At 31.9% G+C, this 17,511-nt stretch overlaps 1 protein-coding gene across 1 annotated transcript; it reads left to right on the top strand.

The window, feature by feature from the left end:
• The first annotated feature begins 8,942 nt into the window (after positions 1-8,942).
• Positions 8,943-17,229, top strand: LOC145333464 (1-aminocyclopropane-1-carboxylate synthase-like protein 1). The gene is made up of 21 exons (XM_080178615.1): positions 8,943-9,007; positions 9,343-9,405; positions 10,215-10,286; positions 10,485-10,579; positions 10,656-10,698; positions 10,838-10,874; positions 11,234-11,291; positions 11,586-11,644; positions 11,984-12,049; positions 12,334-12,387; positions 12,976-12,993; positions 13,291-13,412; positions 13,797-13,848; positions 14,171-14,208; positions 14,571-14,633; positions 14,817-14,884; positions 14,949-15,002; positions 15,456-15,500; positions 15,698-15,767; positions 16,079-16,121; positions 17,061-17,229. Exons 1-21 carry the CDS (start codon positions 8,963-8,965, stop codon positions 17,141-17,143), a joined length of 1,248 nt encoding a protein of 415 aa, XP_080034741.1. The 5' UTR covers positions 8,943-8,962; the 3' UTR covers positions 17,144-17,229.
• Positions 17,230-17,511: the final 282 nt, after the last annotated feature.

Here is a 17,511-nt window from a genome sequence, read left to right as displayed (position 1 = left end):
CGCACCATTGAAATTATTTAAAGATCCAGCTCTAATCTTATTTACAATCCAATGTCCCCTCCCTCCCTGATTCCTTGTCACCTCTGTACTTTTGCACCTCAATGTTACTAGAAAGCACACCGGTGCTAAACTAAACTTTAACTTTACACTTACTTACTACACTAAAGCAAATGTGTGTCTCTCACAACAGCAGAAAATCAAACTAAATTTAGCAAAATGTGTTATATATCGCTGTTTCACTTGTCATAATCCATCTAAAAAATCATAGAATTTATTCTCCTTTTGTTTGCCTGATGTTATTTTATTTTTCGTGGAAATTTACTTTACAACATTACCTGTTTTTTTTTGTATGGCACCGAACTGATTCTAATCCAGTAGAAATTAAACAGATTTGTTGGAAAGTTTATTCCTACTGCTGCTTCTTTAGGCACGTGCAATCATTTGTAAGGGTTTTGACCAACGTACTTATATTTATGTAACGAGGAACAACTTTTTTTTGTACAATCTAAAAGTATAACTGATTTTCTTTACTTATACTACATAACAGTTCACTGTTCTTTTACAGTTTGCTTTGTTAGATAATGACAGCCATTTCCAGTCCATTTCTTATAGTATCTCTGATTTTGTGACTTTTTGCTAAATAATAAAATTTGCTGGTTTTAAAACAATCAAAGCACAAAGCCGTCTTTGAATCTTATGTGTAGCTGTGTGTGTCTATTTTGTGTTTGTGAGAGTGTGTGTGTGTGAGAGTGTATGTGTGTGTGTATATGTGAGTTTGAGTGTGTGTGTGTTTGTTTGTTTGTGTGTGTGTGTGTGTGTGTGTGTGTGTGTGTGTGTGTGTGTGTGTGTGTGTGTGTGTGTGTGTGTGTATGTGTGTGTGTATGTGTGTGTGTATATGTGAGTTTGAGTGTGTGTGTGTTTGTTTGTGTGTGTGTGTGTATGTGTGTGTGTATGTGTGTGTGTGTGTGTGTGTGTGTCTGTGTGTGTATAATTGTTTGTTTGTGTGTGTGTGTGTTTAAGGTGTCGTGCATTTTGTGTGTGCAAAACTACGGAAATGTAAACTTAAGATTTTTAAGCAGGGAGGGGATATTTCATTTGAAGAAAATATGGCTGTTTCCCTCAAAATGCCTAGTCGAACAAAGAAAACCCAACCCCTTGTTTTAATATATTAAAAATAAAGTTGAGACATAGTTTGTCTTCTGTTTTTCTTTAACTGGTTAGGTTATGTAGGTTACGGGGTAGTCCCGCTGGGGTTTCACAATCACATAAGAAAAAAATCTACTCCCTTATTTCAAAATTATTTCGTTCATAAGGGGGGAGGGGGGGGGGGGACGCTAGGCAACGAAGATATATTTTCTTATTCTGTTGGCTTTAGGGACATCTTCGAAACAATATTTGTATAATAAGAAAAATAAAAAATAAATTCAGATTAATTTTTCTAGGGGCTGTATTTCTTGTTGTTCACTCAACCCTTCCCTAAAATAGATACAAAAGACCCTACAGTAGTCTTCTTTTGTGAATTAGAACCATTAGATATCATATTTTTCTTTTTCTGTGTTCATTAGAATGCTGCTTTGGCTATGTAGAAAATTGAAATTATTGGAAAAAACTTAAAGTTGCAGATACTTCACTCCTGCCAAAACTAAACGGAAATAAAGAATTAGGATAATTAGTAGCACATCTACTCTTCAATCCTTTGAGCAATTTACTTTGACAGACTTATTGGTAAAACCAGGGTTGGAGGGGACAATGGACTGTTTATTGTGTTAGTCCCCAAAGTTTTAAAATAATGATTTCCTCTTCGTTGGTTTGACATCTTTGGGGACTTGGGTACATTCAGTGGAGTGTTCAAAAGTTTTAACCACTAATTTTGATCTACAGAAGAGGTAATTTTATGTATCATCATTGGTGATATATATCCATTTATCGGCCATTGTAAAACAGTGAAGAAATTTAACATCACATATGAAGTAACATGATGTGTGTTTGTCTGTGTGTCTGTTTGTGTGTACCGTAGGATCTCGCTAACCACTGAACCGATCGGGTTCTTCTAACAGGGTAGCTTCTCATAGGCCCCAAAAAGTTTTATAACTATTTTGGGGGAGGGTACGACCAACATCCCCAGAGAAATCGACAAAAATAATAAAAAAAACGCCGCCCTGCGGACATTTTTTGCATTTAGCTAAAACATAACTAACAATATCTATCGGCGAAAAAAATATTATTGGTAAAAAGCTGATTTTAAAATAGATTGAAAGAAAATTTTTTACATGTCCCTATAGTCCTATAGGTGCGTAGCCGCTAGTATACTAATAATTTATTTGTCTTTTTAATGAAAATTAAAATCTAAGGTGTTGGTTGACCTTATACTCCCACTTTAAAGTACCACTTGAGGCCTCTAATGGCGTAGCCGCTGGTTATATTTAAGGGTGCTTTTTTGAATATTGTAAAGTTCTGTAGTAAACAAATTATGTCTCTTTTAAATGACATAGTCTAAACATCAACCAAATACACAAACTTGTTTTCTTAGAAAGGTTTAGTGATTTTTTACATTTATTTGCAATGAAGATTTAGGTTTCGTGATTTTTATAAAATCTTTTAGAAATAAGATTTTAAAGTAAATGTAGTTATACAAATTGTCAAATATGCCATGAGTTTATAAAATGATTAGACACCAACAAGCACCCTACCACCCTAAGGCTAAAGCTCTTAAAAAAGAAAAAAAACACTTCCTTAGAGGGGGTATACCACGCCCAAGGATCTACAAGATGGAGAGATAAGAGTAAAACACTATAGGGAGAAAGGGTTAAATAACTGTATCTCCCCATCGCAACCGTCTTGTGCAACCTTTCTATTGGGTCATTGAAAATCAACCAATGGTATTGGTTGTATTAATACAGCCAAGTAGCAGGAAATAATTTAGAAGCAGACGAAAGATGTCTTTTAAAAATGAAGGGAGGTTGTTGTCTGTATATACATAAATACTATTGATCTGTTGTGGAGAGGAAGAAACAATAAAAAATTTAATAGTTCACAATTTTTCTTAAAAACTGCTAGGAATAAGGATGAAATTTTTAGATGGTGTGAGGGGGGGGGGGGGATACTTCTTATATCTGAACCCAACAGACAAAGTTGCTAGAAGTATTGAATCCTATTAATAATTTCATATTTTTTTGTCGAACCAGAGACTTCAAAAGTTTAGAAATGTATTAGAATTTAACCCCCACAAAAGTTAGAGTTACTATAGGCATCCCCAAAAGTTGAGGGGGATTGGGGGAGGGGGGTTTCTGGTGCTTGACTTAGTACTTTGAGGGACCGCTGCGATATAGATTTTTTTGGAGCGACTTGGGTTGTTAATATTTCCGACGCTATTTGGTTCATATTCAAAGATTCAATTAAAATTAATTCTATACAAATGAATTTATAACAAAAAAAACAAAGCAAATTTTAAGTTCGTCGCAGGTTCGAATCTTTTCCAGGGGTGCGAAGCATCTTCTCAGGCAAGGGGTTCTGTTTGAACACAACTAGTTTGAAGTTTGAACCAACCTGTAAATACTTAATAAGGATGAAGGCATCAGGGGTAGGGATAAAGGGGTGATAACCCTCGAAGAAATATTTTAGATTGGAAATATTATATTGTTATTTTCCTCTCCACATGATTTTGTTAGAAAATTCACTCAAAATTTGGGTATTGCCCAGCACTTTCAAAAAACTTGAGTTAAGGTAATATATGCACCCTAGAATCTGTTTTGTACAAATATAGGATAGAAAAATAAAAAAATAAATTATATAAGAATAGTTATTTCTCGTATCGTATTAGAAACGGCTTTCCGCGGATATAGAATGTACAATTATAAGATTAAAACTAGTTTTTTTAGCCCGAGGTGATTGTACATTTCTATATTCGTAGAAAACTGGATATAATACGATACTAGACATAGTTTTTTCGTATGGATGAGAACCGGTTCATATCCACCGGATTCGAATGAATACGAGAAAAAAGATTATTTATTTTCTATGACTATGCATTACAAAAGAGGCACAACCTTTTTATTTTTGGAAGAAAATACCTATTTTTAGGGTTAGCTACTCTTCATTTCGAAATTTCTGTTCGTCTGTACGCTTATTGCATCCAATGTGGTACTTACTTGGTCTGTAATAAAATATATATAAATATTTTTCTTAGGTTTTGTGATTATTTTTTAACCCTTAACGGTCGGGGAGGGGGGGGCGTTGAACGCCCCCCATCCGGTTTTTTCTATCTCATTTTCTGTGTGTGAAAGATAAAGAGCCCAAACTGCTTGACTTTTTAAGTGTGGGTATGATACATAACTGAGAGTTGAAATTTTTTGAAGATCTCCATCCTGGCGGGCACAGGATGCCAGCAAACCTGGCATGGTCATCCAGGTAAAGAGCAAAACTATTTCTTTGACTTAAACAAAGCATTTTATCTTACCAAAATACTAAAATATCCTCTAGTAGTACATCCTCATATTAAATACAGGTGTTCAAGTCAATTTTAGGTTCCAGGTATGATCCTGCAGGTCCTGATCCTCCAGGTCTCCAGAAATCTTTAAAAGGCTCCTGTGGCCGCAATTTTTGACTCAGAGACTTCAAATTTCAAACTTAAGCTTATCTTACATGTCTACATAATGTATTAAAATTTCATAAAGATCCGCCGCTGTTTTCCCGCCGACCGCCGACTGCGGCGGCTGGCAGCTGCCAAGTACAGATGCGGCCGCTGAAATTATATTTTGATATTTCAAATATTAAATTTACATAAAGATAAACATTTTCTGCAAAAAAAATTTTTATTCTAGCTTCAAAAATAAAAAAATACAGCCGTTTGAAATTTATAAGTAAAAAAGGACCTAAAAACAAAGGTTGTTAAATAAAAGGGTGAAGGAAGCGAAAATTAACCTTGACTTACTTAAGGTCGGAAATTCATCATAACACAGGGGACTTGCACAAAATTTTTTAGCCCTCTAGCTCTAATAGGAACTGAGATAATAGGGGGGGTGGGCGTTGAACGCCCCCCCCCCCCCCCCCCCCGACTGATTAAGGTGCGGCAAGGGGCCCGACTGTAAGGGGTTAATAATTCCAAATATCTTTTATTCTTATGTCCTTCTTTCTCCTTTTTCATTATCTCACTGAACATTTAATGCATGATTCAATTTTGTCTGTTTGGCAATCTTATGAGGACATAAGTAAATGTTTTTGTTGTTGTTGTTGTAGAGGTTTCTTAATTACCTCGAACTCTCAATTAGTTTTATGATAACTGAATAACTGCTCTATGACTCTCTTTTTCTGATTGTCCCTTCATGATTTTTTTGTTCTTCGCTACTTCTGGATGTTGACATTCTTGTTTATTGTTAGTATATTTGTCATCCTTACGAAGAAAAAAAATTACCTCATCAATCCTAGCGACCACTGGGGCTATCTATAATCCAGGTAAGTCAAGGTTCATTTAACCCGCAAACGTGGCGCGTCGTCGGGGAGGTTTGAGATTCGAATTTCGGCCCGACACTGCGCAAAACTGAAGACTTTAAAAATGAATCCTACTGCTGCGCGTCATAAATAATTAGAGTAAGGTGATTCCCTTGGCTTATAAACAGGCGCAACTAATTACTATGCACAGTTAAGACTTCTAAGACAAAGGTCGTGCAATCAAAGGGTTGGTTGTCTGATGGATGTTAATTAACCTAAAATTTACCAGTGGTCGTTAGAGTATGGCATTCTATTACAACCGGATGATGCCCTTGGGTTCTCTAGTTGACCACTTGAAAACCAAGGAGAATCCCTCCCCAATTAGGTGAAAAGATAAAAAGTCCAGGTACAGTTTTGGCGATGCCAACATAATACCATTACCTATCTTGCTTCTTATACAAAGTATCAATGATTATAAACTATATAAAAGAAAGATACTATGCATCATAATTTCATGAAACCTGGACTGTCCTGCTGACTCTAACCGGGCATAAAATTGTAAGAAATGTAGAGATTCATATTTCCCCATAACTTTTCAATGGACAAAGAGACAGACGTGTAGATGGACATTAAATTACGAATTATAAAGTAGTTACGGTACTAAAATATGAAAAAATGAAAACAGTAAACAAATCAATTACATGAATACACAAAAAGTATTTTAATCAATCATGGTGTCTTTTTAAAAAACAATATTATTCTTTTTAAAAAAATTGCGCATATTTTTAAAATGTACATTGTCAATGTACATACATCCCAGGGAGGAAGGGGACATTAGGCTGTTTATTACACTAGTCCACAAAGTTTGATAATAACATTTTCATAATAATTAGCTTAACAACTTTGGGGACTTGTATTGAACATTGATTGGTTGGTTTTTTTGACTTGAGTGTCCAGACGTTTCAAACACTCATTGTGATCTACAAAAGGGGTAATTTTGTGTATTATCATTAGGGATAGTAATTAATTTATCGGCCATTGTCTTATCCCTTTAGATCCCTGTGTACATTCGCAGAGTTTTTTTTAAAAGCGATGTTTATGTATGATTAGGGTCAGTCCGTCTGTTAGTCGGATAATAAATATTGATATATAATTCAGACATTCCCTAGTGACAGAGATATTTTTTGTCTGCTAGCAAATCGCTTTTCTTTTAAAGGCACTTCTGTTTATATTTCCGATGCTATTAGCTAATTGCATAGGCCCTATACCTACCTACCTACCTACCCTAAAGAGAGTGTTACAAATAGCTCATGCCCCCTCTATTCTTATACTTTAATTGTCGGATTGTAAGGTACGATTTTGGAAAGCATAGAAACCTAAAAATTGCTATTAATAAGTACGTACAGTACATTCATTTAAAATATGTTGATTTTTGGAATAATGATTCTTAGGCAAACAATCTGTAGTCGAAATTCTCTATGTATATTTCTAAAAGGAATTTAATCCCTAACCGAACAAGTAAGTTGCTCTTTGGTTTGGAGTATCTTCATGAACAGAAATCAGCCTGTCTACCTTAAATAGCAGCCAAGAAAGTCAAATTTTCCCCATAGCTTTACTGATTGACTAATGGGCGGACAGACAAAGTGAATTGTAGAAAAGCTCGCATTAAAATAACTCAAACAATACAGCTTTTTGTAGAGACATGTTTTGCCATTGGCATTTGATTTTTCAAACAATTTTGCCCATCCAGAGGAAAGCGCCACTATGAGTATTTAGTTAGTCAAGGAAATGGAAATAGAATAATACGTTAATATTGTGACATAGGACTTTTTGTGTTCAATTTGTGTTGCTGATAAGTTCCTTCAGCTGGGTCATAAGAGGGGATAGAGTCATAAGGGGAGGGTGAGGGGTGAGAGTATCGCTATACTAGCCAGCTGGGAGAAACATTTCATCAGGGTCTCAATATCGATGTAAACTTTAACTGAAAGATAGAAAGACAAGAACATTTTTAGAATTTCTACTGTTAAAATTTTCTTCCTTGTATAATATGAAATTTTTAAAAAACCAGAAACTATTCATTGGACTGGTTCATTTCTTTGATTTTTTGAATTTTTACCAAGTACAATTTTGATCTGTAGAAAAAATAGTAATTCTTAACAGTAGTACAATGGGGAAAACGTGATTTTCTCAGCTGCTAATCAAGCTGCAAAGGGGGTTTTTGAAATTTTTTTTAACCATCCCTACTCTTGTAACCCTAGAAAATATAATTTCATTTCAAGAATGACTTCGAGACCGATTAATATCCGTTAAATTAGAACCGGTTATCAGCCAAACTGAAACTCCATATATAGCATCATATTACAGACAATTTTCTACGAATATCCAAAATAACAAAACTTTTTATAATCTTTTAATTTTTCATTTTATACCCTTGGAAAGCTGTCTATTTTAAGATGCGACAACTAATATAACAAGGATGACAACATCCATAAGTAGGGAAGCACAAAAAATCGTCGATGGGAATACGTACAGGTAGATTTAAAAGGTTTTTACTAAAATCAAGAATAGATTTATTGGATAAAATAAACATGAAACCTTGTTTTTTTTTGCATGATGACGATGGTCAAAGTAAATTATATAAAAGATGCTCATAACATTAACAATGGGAAAAATCATTTTGATACTGATATCCCATAAAAGTTTGACAATTGCATCAAAATAAACAAAGATATGGGGAAATATGTAAAACATATAAAAATAGCCAAAAACCTGATAAAAGGCAGTCTGGCCGTCATGGTTGTCTTATTAAAACGACAAAAAATTTAATTTTTAAATCCTTAACTTAAAAAATTGGGAAAATCGGACCATATACACTGAAGATATGGAAAAAAGTGTTAAATATATAAAAAATAGCCTAAAACCTGCCAAAAAGGCAGTCTGGCCGTCATGGTTACTTTGTTTAAAAGACGGGAAATTTAATTTTGATATCTATAACTGAAAAATTTTGAAAATCGGACTATAAACATTGAAGATATGGAGAAAAATGTTAAATATATAAAAAACAGCCTAAAACCTGCTAAAAAGGCAGTCTGGCCGTCATGATTGTTTTCTTTAAAAGACGGGAAATTTAATTTTGATATCTATAACTGAAAATTTTTTTGAAAATCGGACCATAAACACTGAAGATATGGAGAAAAATGTGAAAAATATAAAAATTGCCTAAAACCTGCTAAAAATCGGTTCGAACGCCAATGATGTTTTATAGTCAATTGTGCTCCTTAATGATGGGAATGTTGTCAAAAAATTTCAGCATTCTCTCTTTTATAGGAGCTGAGTAAATCCCATATCCCCATAGCGTTACGGACTGACTGATGGACTGACTGACGGACGGACGGACAAAGTGAATTATAGAGTAGCTTCGCTACTAAAAATATTGAATGAAAATTAAATTTTCGAATGGGCCTAGACTACCCACAACAAACAAACCATAAAGAAATTTTCAAGTTGAAAGTTGAGAGAGATCAGTCGCTCCAAAATGTCCCTCTCTGAAAGAGCAAGCACAACTTATCTGAAAAACCAGGTCAGCCGTGTAATTAGTTATCAGACTGGTTCTAAAAAGTTTCTAGTTAGGATTTTATGGTTATTAAAAAGGTGATAAAAGTTTGGATGTATTTCTGTCTAAGTTTTAGTTTTTAAGCTAAACTAAAGATAGATGAAATAACTTTTTTTTAAATCATTATAAACAAAAGTAAAAAAAGATTTTGATAATAATTATCAAAATCTATCTTAACTTTGGTTTATATATGAGCTATTTTTGTGTTTTTAATGTAGTTTATTTTCTTAACCTTCTCAAAAAAAAATATTTAGGGGGTAAAAATATTCTAAAAAAAACTTGCTTCTATTGATTTATTTTAGGAATTCCTGATGAAATGTTTTGCATTGTGCTTGAAGAATCCTTATTGCAAGAAAATAAACAAGGTGTGTTATAGTTAGATTATAGATAGTAAATTGGCCAAGAAAGTACGCGAGTATAAAAAGTACAAAGGCAAATCAACAATAATAAGATGCTTTTCAAATTGGAATCGCTATTTCGTTTTTATTAAAAGCATTATGTATTGTATTTTCTAGAAAATTAGACTTCTCAAAAAACATTTATAAACTCGATATGATATATACTTCTATTTAAAATAATTTGTAATGTACAAAATTTGGCCCCTTGATGGACTACGATCACATATTTTTGTGTATTGTTCAATTGAGTCTGCAAGATTAAAAAAAAAGATTCTGCAAATTTCACACTAGAAAATTGTAATAAATTCATTAACACAAATGAAATTTGGAAGGGTATTTTATCATTTGCAGCTTTGATAATTTATTAGGTTTTTACTTTATATGTTTGATTATGTAGAAAAAATATGCCTTTGCGGACATAATTAAACACCTATTTGATTAATTATTGAAGTACACTGTAAAACGAAATTGTCGATTTTGCTCTTTATTATTTGTGTAAAATACTTTAGCTTTAAGATTCCATGACATCAAACTTAGATTTTGGGACTAGTATTTAAAAAAGGTTTTGGTGTAACAATTACAAAATATAAATTTAACTCCTAAGGCATATTTTATGTTATGCCAATAAAGCATTTTTGTCAAGAAATAGCAAGTATAAAAACACACACATCATATTAAATCTAGGTTTTTTCACATTCTTAACTTACTTTTTACATATTGACATATCCCATATTATAGTAATTTACATTCAAATTTAAATTTCATAATTGATTAAGGATGGTATGATTAATATGGGAACTGCTGTTAATCAGCTATCAGAAGATATTCTCCAAGAAAAATTAAATCAGGTAGAAAATTAACTTAACCTTAATTACCTACCTATCTATCTAATTATTTGATACCGAATTGTTTTAATATAAAACTTCTAGCTATATCTTATTAAAATATCATTACAGTATTTTAACAGGCATCTTTTCTGTAACAAATCTGTTTCTTACTATCTGGTTTTTTTTTCATTTGTAATTGTATATATCAAACTGATTTAGCCTGGAATGTTTGAGCATAAACCCGACCTCCAACACTATTGTGGACTAAATGGAACCCTTGAATTTACCAAAACATTGGCTAATTTCTTTACAAGGTATTTAAACTCTAAGCATAAAAAATTTAATAATACAACGTTAACTGATTATTCTTCACAATACAAATACTTTTAGTAGGTTGAGCCATGGAGTAGAAATCCACCCTGAGAAAATTCGGGTAAGATATAAACACTCAACCGACAACATGAAAGAAATGGAGATAAATTAAAGAGCTAAAATCAAAGAAAATTTTGAAGAGAAAACAAAAAAAAATATAGTTTTCAATGGTAACCATTACTGTTTTATGTGTTTTTCAGGTTGTCAATGGTGTAAGTTCTGCCTTAGAGGCATTAGGTAACTATTTAATGAAATGATTATGTAAAAACCTACAGATATAATGATGATTTACTTATTTATAAGAAATTTAGTTGGTGTGTATTAACGATACATAAATATTTAACAAAATAAATTAAGAGTGAGAAAATATACCCATCACTCTATTTTAGGCAAAGCCAATTGAGGCTTGGAGCAATGCATTCATTGAAAATATGAAATAGATATATAATATAAAGAATACAAGTAAACTCTACTGGATTTTTACATCTGAAAAATATAGAATTTTTATTATATTTTTTCTGATAATGGTAACAAATTTTATTATATGATAAAAAGCTTCTGTAAATGATTTTGATGATTCATATAATGTATTTCAGCCTTTTGTATTTGTGATCCTGGAGATATAATTCTCATTGCTCTTCCAACATATGCCAGGTTATAGTTTTAACATTTTTTTAGCTTAAATTATTCTAATGTTTTGAAAAATAGAATAATAATACTATGTTTATTACCTTGGGATCTAGTCAGATCTCCTAAATAAGCTTAATATAAGTTGTTAGCAGGTTTTGGGCATACTTTATTATGGTCATATCCATCTAATTTTTAAACATAGAAAATAAGATAGAAAAAATAGAAGAGGGAATGCCATTAATACAAAACACAGTAATTTATTATAGGTATCCAATTTTTACAGTGTGAAATTTATTTAATAATTTTATTACCATCTAGATTCATAGCAGATATGGGAGAAAGATCAAATGCAAAGCTTGTGGGAATAGAACTGACAGGTATAGTTTTATCACATAGTATTATAAACAGCTTTCCACGGATATTGAAATAAAAATTATAATATCAGAAGTAATTTTGTTAGCCGCGAGTGGCCAATGGACCGGTCTTACAAAACTGGATCTAATTATATGATTTTTATTTAATATTCGTGGAAATTGTTTATAATACGACGCTATAATTTGTTTTCAGTATGGCTGAGAGCCGGTTCTAATCCAGCGGACATTAGTCGGTTTCGAAGCCATACTGGAAAAATTATTATTATATTTTAATTAATGAAACTGCTTTATAAAGAAGGTAATATATTTAGACATTTTATAATTTACTTTTATTTAATCTAGCTGAGGACAATTTTGATTTGAAGCCAGAAAGATTTGAAAAGGAACTGCTTAAGCTTCAAGAACAAGGTAAATATAAAAGAGATAGTGAATTAAAAGTGGGCTGTTTATAACACAAGTCCCCAATTAAAAAAATAACTTTGGGGACTTTCACTGAATTTTAAATGGGTGGTTTATTTAGTTGATTGTCCAAACGTTTCAACAACTAATTTTAATCTACAAAGGAGATAATTTTGTGGATCATCATTAGGGATGTAGATCATTTTATCGCTCATTGTCTTATCCCTTCGGATCCCAGGAATCAAAGTGCTGTATTAAATAAAGATGTTGTTTGATATTTTTTTTTATTTTAGGTGAAAAAGTTCGAGGAATTATTCTGTGCAATCCAAGTAATCCTATTGGAAAGGAATGTATATTAATATTTCACCTATCTTAAAGAAAGCCTGCATGATATACACCGCTTTGACTGCTGAAAGAATGCCACAAGTAGACCTAATACCCTAAATATGAAGCTTACAACTTCAATAACTAAAAAGCTATAGTCTTATATAAGCTTATAATTTTGCTTCTAGCTGGTGAAATTTAACTATGAAATTTCTTAAAGAAAAGTTAGAAAATTTTTAAAAATTTTCTTCCTAAAATGTCATTTTAAGACTTTTTTGTTATTGAATCAGGAGGCTTCTAATTGAGGGTTATTGGGTTTACATGTGGCATTTAAAGCTTTGTATTTCCTGCAGGCTTCCTTTAATTATTTCAGTTTTAATGTACTTCCGAATTATAGAAAAAGTATTGAATGATAAAAAAATGCTAAGAGGATAATACCAAAAATGAAAATCAATTTTGAAGTAACAGTGAATTTGAAAAAAAACCTCATGAAAAAAAATATTTTATTTCACTAAATGTAGTATAACTATTTGTTCAGATTAGGTTATACAGAATCAAACATATTTAAAGTTTATAAATGTAAATGTCTTTAATTTATTATTTATTATAGGTTTATAACAAAGAAACAGGTATCTTTCAATTATTACAGATTTATAAGGCTATTTAATTTTATAGTTCCTATAAAAAAAATGATGTCATTCTGGCCTACTATTGGTCAATTAAAATTTATGCTAACCTGTATTGGTAAGTATTGGCCTATCATTGGTCATTTGTATTGTATGACGTCATTTTTTATAGGCACTATAAAAAGCTTAAAAATTTATTAATCAATATACTTTCATATTTAATAGAATATGCATGTTTTTATACATATACAGTTTTTTAATTTTGAAGATTCTCGCTAGAAAGTTATATATTAATTTTAGTGGATGATTTTCTTGATCTTTGCATAAAATACAACATACATCTGATTGCTGATGAAATCTATGCATTGTCAATCTATGATAATTCTAAATTCTTGAGTGTTCTTAATTACACAGAAAATCAGGTAGTATGTCATTGCAAATTATATGTTCTTTAAAATAGGTCTAGCTTAACCACTGCACTGCATTGTATGAGACAGCTAGCAATTATTAGCAAAAGTACCTAGAGATTTTATGTTTAACAGCCTCTAAAATGTAAAATGATTAATTGCCTGCCCGTATTGCCAATTGAAAATATCAGCCTGAAAATTGATATATCAACAGAATCAGATGGCTTCTATTTGCTGAGAATAAAAACAAAAACCTTCACTAGTTTGATTTCTCCATAATATATTTTATTGCAGCCTCAGTTATCTGCTTTTTAAAACAATCTGTAGGAATTCCCTGGGCTTAGTAACTTGCAATATATATGGATTAACATCCAAATACAATTCATACATTATTTTTAGACCAAAGGCCTTGTTCATTTTCTGTGGGGATTTAGCAAAGATTTTGGAATTGGTAAGAATTTGTTATCCTTATAATAAAGTAACAGGATGTTTGTACCAAAGGATCTCACAAACCGATTGGGTTCTCCTTAACAGGTTAGCTTGAATAGGCCCCGGGAAGGTGTATAACTATTTTGGGGGAGGGTACCACCACTCTCCCAAGAGAAATCACAAAAATATCGTGAAACTTTTTTTTGCATGATGAGACCAATTAGATATTTGAAATAAGAAAACAAACATTTGAAGTGCTACTAGAGGTCTCTAGGGGCGTAGCCGCTAGTATTTGATAATTTAGAAAGCAAAATGAAATTTTTACAATGTACATTATTTTTTAGCTGGCTTTAGAGTTGGAGTAATTCATACACATAGTAAGGTTTGTATCTTATATTCACTTTTTTTTATTTAGATTATAAATTACTCATGTAGTTATAATTTCAATCAAAATTTTAATGTTTAATGCTGATTTAATCAGGGGTCTTCAGGGATAAAACAATGGCCGGTAAATTGATGTACATCTCCAAATAATGATACACAAAAATATCTCTCTGTAGATAACAGTTAGTGGTTGAAACGTTTAGACACTCAACTTAATGAACAATCCATTCAAGTTCAATGAAAGTCTTCAAAGTTGTTAAGCCAACGAAAAAGAAAACGAATTATTATAAAACTTTGGGGACTAGTGTGACAAACAGCCCAATGTCCCCTCCCTTCCTGTGAAAGAATTAAATTTTTTAGGATATGTTGCAAGCCTTAGATGGTCTAGGAATTTATGTTTCAGTGTCCACACATATTCAACAAGTAAGCATATCATAATGAGAATTATCATTAAATTTAAAAACTTTTCCTTTAAAAACTAAAATTAAAAAAGGGGGGTGGTCAACTTCCCCATCATTCATCTCAAATATCACTACCCAGCCTCTACGGCCGTAGCTGTAAGTATTTAATGAATTAGTGCAATAATCAACTGTTTTTTACTTTTAGGTTTGCAATAAAATGTTGCTTGATACAGATTGGCTTGACAAGGTTTATTTTCCAAATAACATCAAAAGGTGATTTTTAGACATATTAATCAACAATAGATGTAATTCTAATATGCATCATTTTATAATTTAGATTGAGAAATTCTTTTGAAATTGTAAAAGAAGTTCTTGGAGACTTGGATATTAGGTAATCTAAATTCATACAAACCTAATACTAATTTACATCAGTATAAAGCAAACCTTCAGACAACTTATATTCAGAACATTTGATTTTTTTGTACAGACTATTAAAAATTACAATCTTGTTATTAAAAGTAGCCATTCATCGAAATATTTTTTCTTGAAATCCTTCAAACAAACAGCTACTGGGTGTATTTCTTATAGGGGCGATTTCTTTTCGTAAGGTACCATCCCCACCAAAAAAAGTTATAGCTTTCCTGGACCCAAGAAAAACATTAAAAAATAGAACCATATCGGTTCAGCGGTTAGACAGACAGACAGACAGATATGTAGCCTGATACTTTTATATAAAGATTGGTTGAAAAAAATCTTCCTTCTTTACTCTTGTTTAAAAAAACATATTTTGTTCTGTTACACATGAATATGTACCACTTCTAAATCTATGATTTATATTCTTAAGGATTGTTAAAGCAAGTGCAGGTCTGTTTTGTTGGTTGGATTTCAGGTAAAACATTATTAAAAGGTGTTGGGGAGTAACTTTTTATAGTTAAAACCTGTTTGAAAACACTTACCTAAGCACTTAGATTATAAATTTCATGTTGAAAGTAAAACATGACTTATTTTGTTAATTTCGTTATATCCTAAGTATTTTAGATGTATTTTCTTCAAATAAAAACTTTACTCCACTGTTTAATATTTTAGTAAATATCTGGAAAAGGAGGACACAGAATCTGAAATTAAACTGTTTAAACGATTATTCGATGAGGGAAAGGTGATTTTTTAAACTACTTAATTTCTCAGTGGTTTGAATTATCCTAACATTAAAGTAACAGGATGTCTATATGTCTTGTATCTGTAGCTTCACCCTTTCTAGAGAAATCATCCTGCCCCTAAATAAAATTCTAAGTGGGAGGGTCAACTTACTCTTCCCCTATTTATTTCTAATCTGCCGCTAGAGGTCTCTGAAAGAAGAGCCGCTATTATTCATTAAAGAAAAGTTTGAAATTGAAACTTTTTACATACAACCATAAAACAAAATATTGACAACTTGAATAGATTTCAAATGATATGAATATTTTCAAGGTTTACATTGTACCTGGGTCTGAGTTTGGATGTACTACTCCAGGTGAAGATTAATTAATTACAGAAAGACCTTAACCGACAGACCGACACATATAAAGGTTAATAGCTTCATTCTCATTGGGGCGAGATTCTCTTATGAATTCAATCAGATAACCCAAGAGCATCATTCGTGTATAATTGGACGCAGTCGTCTAACAACTACTACAGGATATTAGGTTAAGTATCATCCAATCAATCCTTTGATTGCACGACCTATGTTAGAAAGTCCTAACTGTGTATGGTTCTCATTAGGAGCAAAGGCATTTCCTTTGCTCTCACTGTTAATATGACTTGCTAGACACAGCAGTACTAGTCTCTAGTATGACGTGGTGTGGTCTAGACTTGAACCTGACACCTCCCCGACAGCAAGCAGACATGCTATTATTTATAGCAAAATAATTCTTTAACCTTGTTTTTTTTATACTTTTATTAAATCTTGCATGGTTTCAAATTATTAGTATTCAAACTTTACAACAAACAATTTTAATCAACAAAAGGATTATTTCATTTTTCATTATTGGAGGATTTACATTTAACGCCAGTTGTATTTTCCCTTAAGATCCCTTCTCGCCGGCCAATAATAAAAAAACAGTTGAACAAAAAACATTACAATTTAGTTTGGAAGATATGAATGGTGGTCCATGGTCTTATCCCTCAATCCCTGCGATCTTTCTAATTTTAGATCTAAACTGATAAGACAATGGCTAATAAATTGGGGTACATACCTAATGATGATAAACATAATAATCACTTCTGTAGATTTTCGTGAAAAACTTTGAATACTAATAGGTTGAAACAAACCAATCACAATGCCATAAAGGTACCCAAAGTTTTTTTAAACTCACAATTAAGATACTATAATCAAAACTTTGGGTACCAGTGGAATTTATTCTCCAGTGTCCTCTATATCCCACCCTGAATTAACACAACTTAATTTTTTCAGGATGGTTCAGAATAATTATTTCTGTAAGTGAAGATATTTTACGAGTTGGGCTAACAAGAATAAAACAAATATTAACAGCATAGCAGTGGGTATACAAATTTATTTTGATTTTGTTTTTAATTGTGTACATATAATATTTACATCTATAAATATATGTTTTATTTACCAACGTAATATAATTTGTATTAATACATGATATAAGCATAATATATTTTGGCATTTTAGTTTTTATCTTAAAAGTAACTTTTTTTCTATATATCACAATATAAAGTCAACAAATTACATTAAGAAAACATACAAAAACTTGGTATTATCCTCTTAGAAATTTTTTTTTCAATATTGAAAATTTGAGTACCCCCCCGACAGCGAACAATGAACTCTGGCCGCAGCGCTCGGCTCCCTAGCCTGCCTAGCCGCAGCGCTCGGCCCCCTTGGCTGCCTAGCCGCAGCG

This window comes from Acartia tonsa, chromosome 12 (genome assembly GCF_053477335.1).
Source record: "Acartia tonsa isolate MP-2025a chromosome 12, ASM5347733v1, whole genome shotgun sequence".
Taxonomy (NCBI): domain Eukaryota; kingdom Metazoa; phylum Arthropoda; class Copepoda; order Calanoida; family Acartiidae; genus Acartia; species Acartia tonsa.
The sequence above is the reverse complement of the archived record's forward strand: the minus strand, read 5'-3'. Positions and strand labels throughout refer to the sequence as shown.

Coding starts and splice junctions, on each gene's coding strand:
- LOC145333464 (XM_080178615.1), top strand. CDS start 8,963: ATGTCCCTCTCTGAAAGAGCAAGCACAACTTATCTGAAAAACCAG. Junction 10,580..10,655: donor TTGGCTAATTTCTTTACAAG/GTATTTAAACTC, acceptor AAATACTTTTAG/TAGGTTGAGCCATGGAGTAG. Junction 14,209..14,570: donor TAATTCATACACATAGTAAG/GTTTGTATCTTA, acceptor TAAATTTTTTAG/GATATGTTGCAAGCCTTAGA.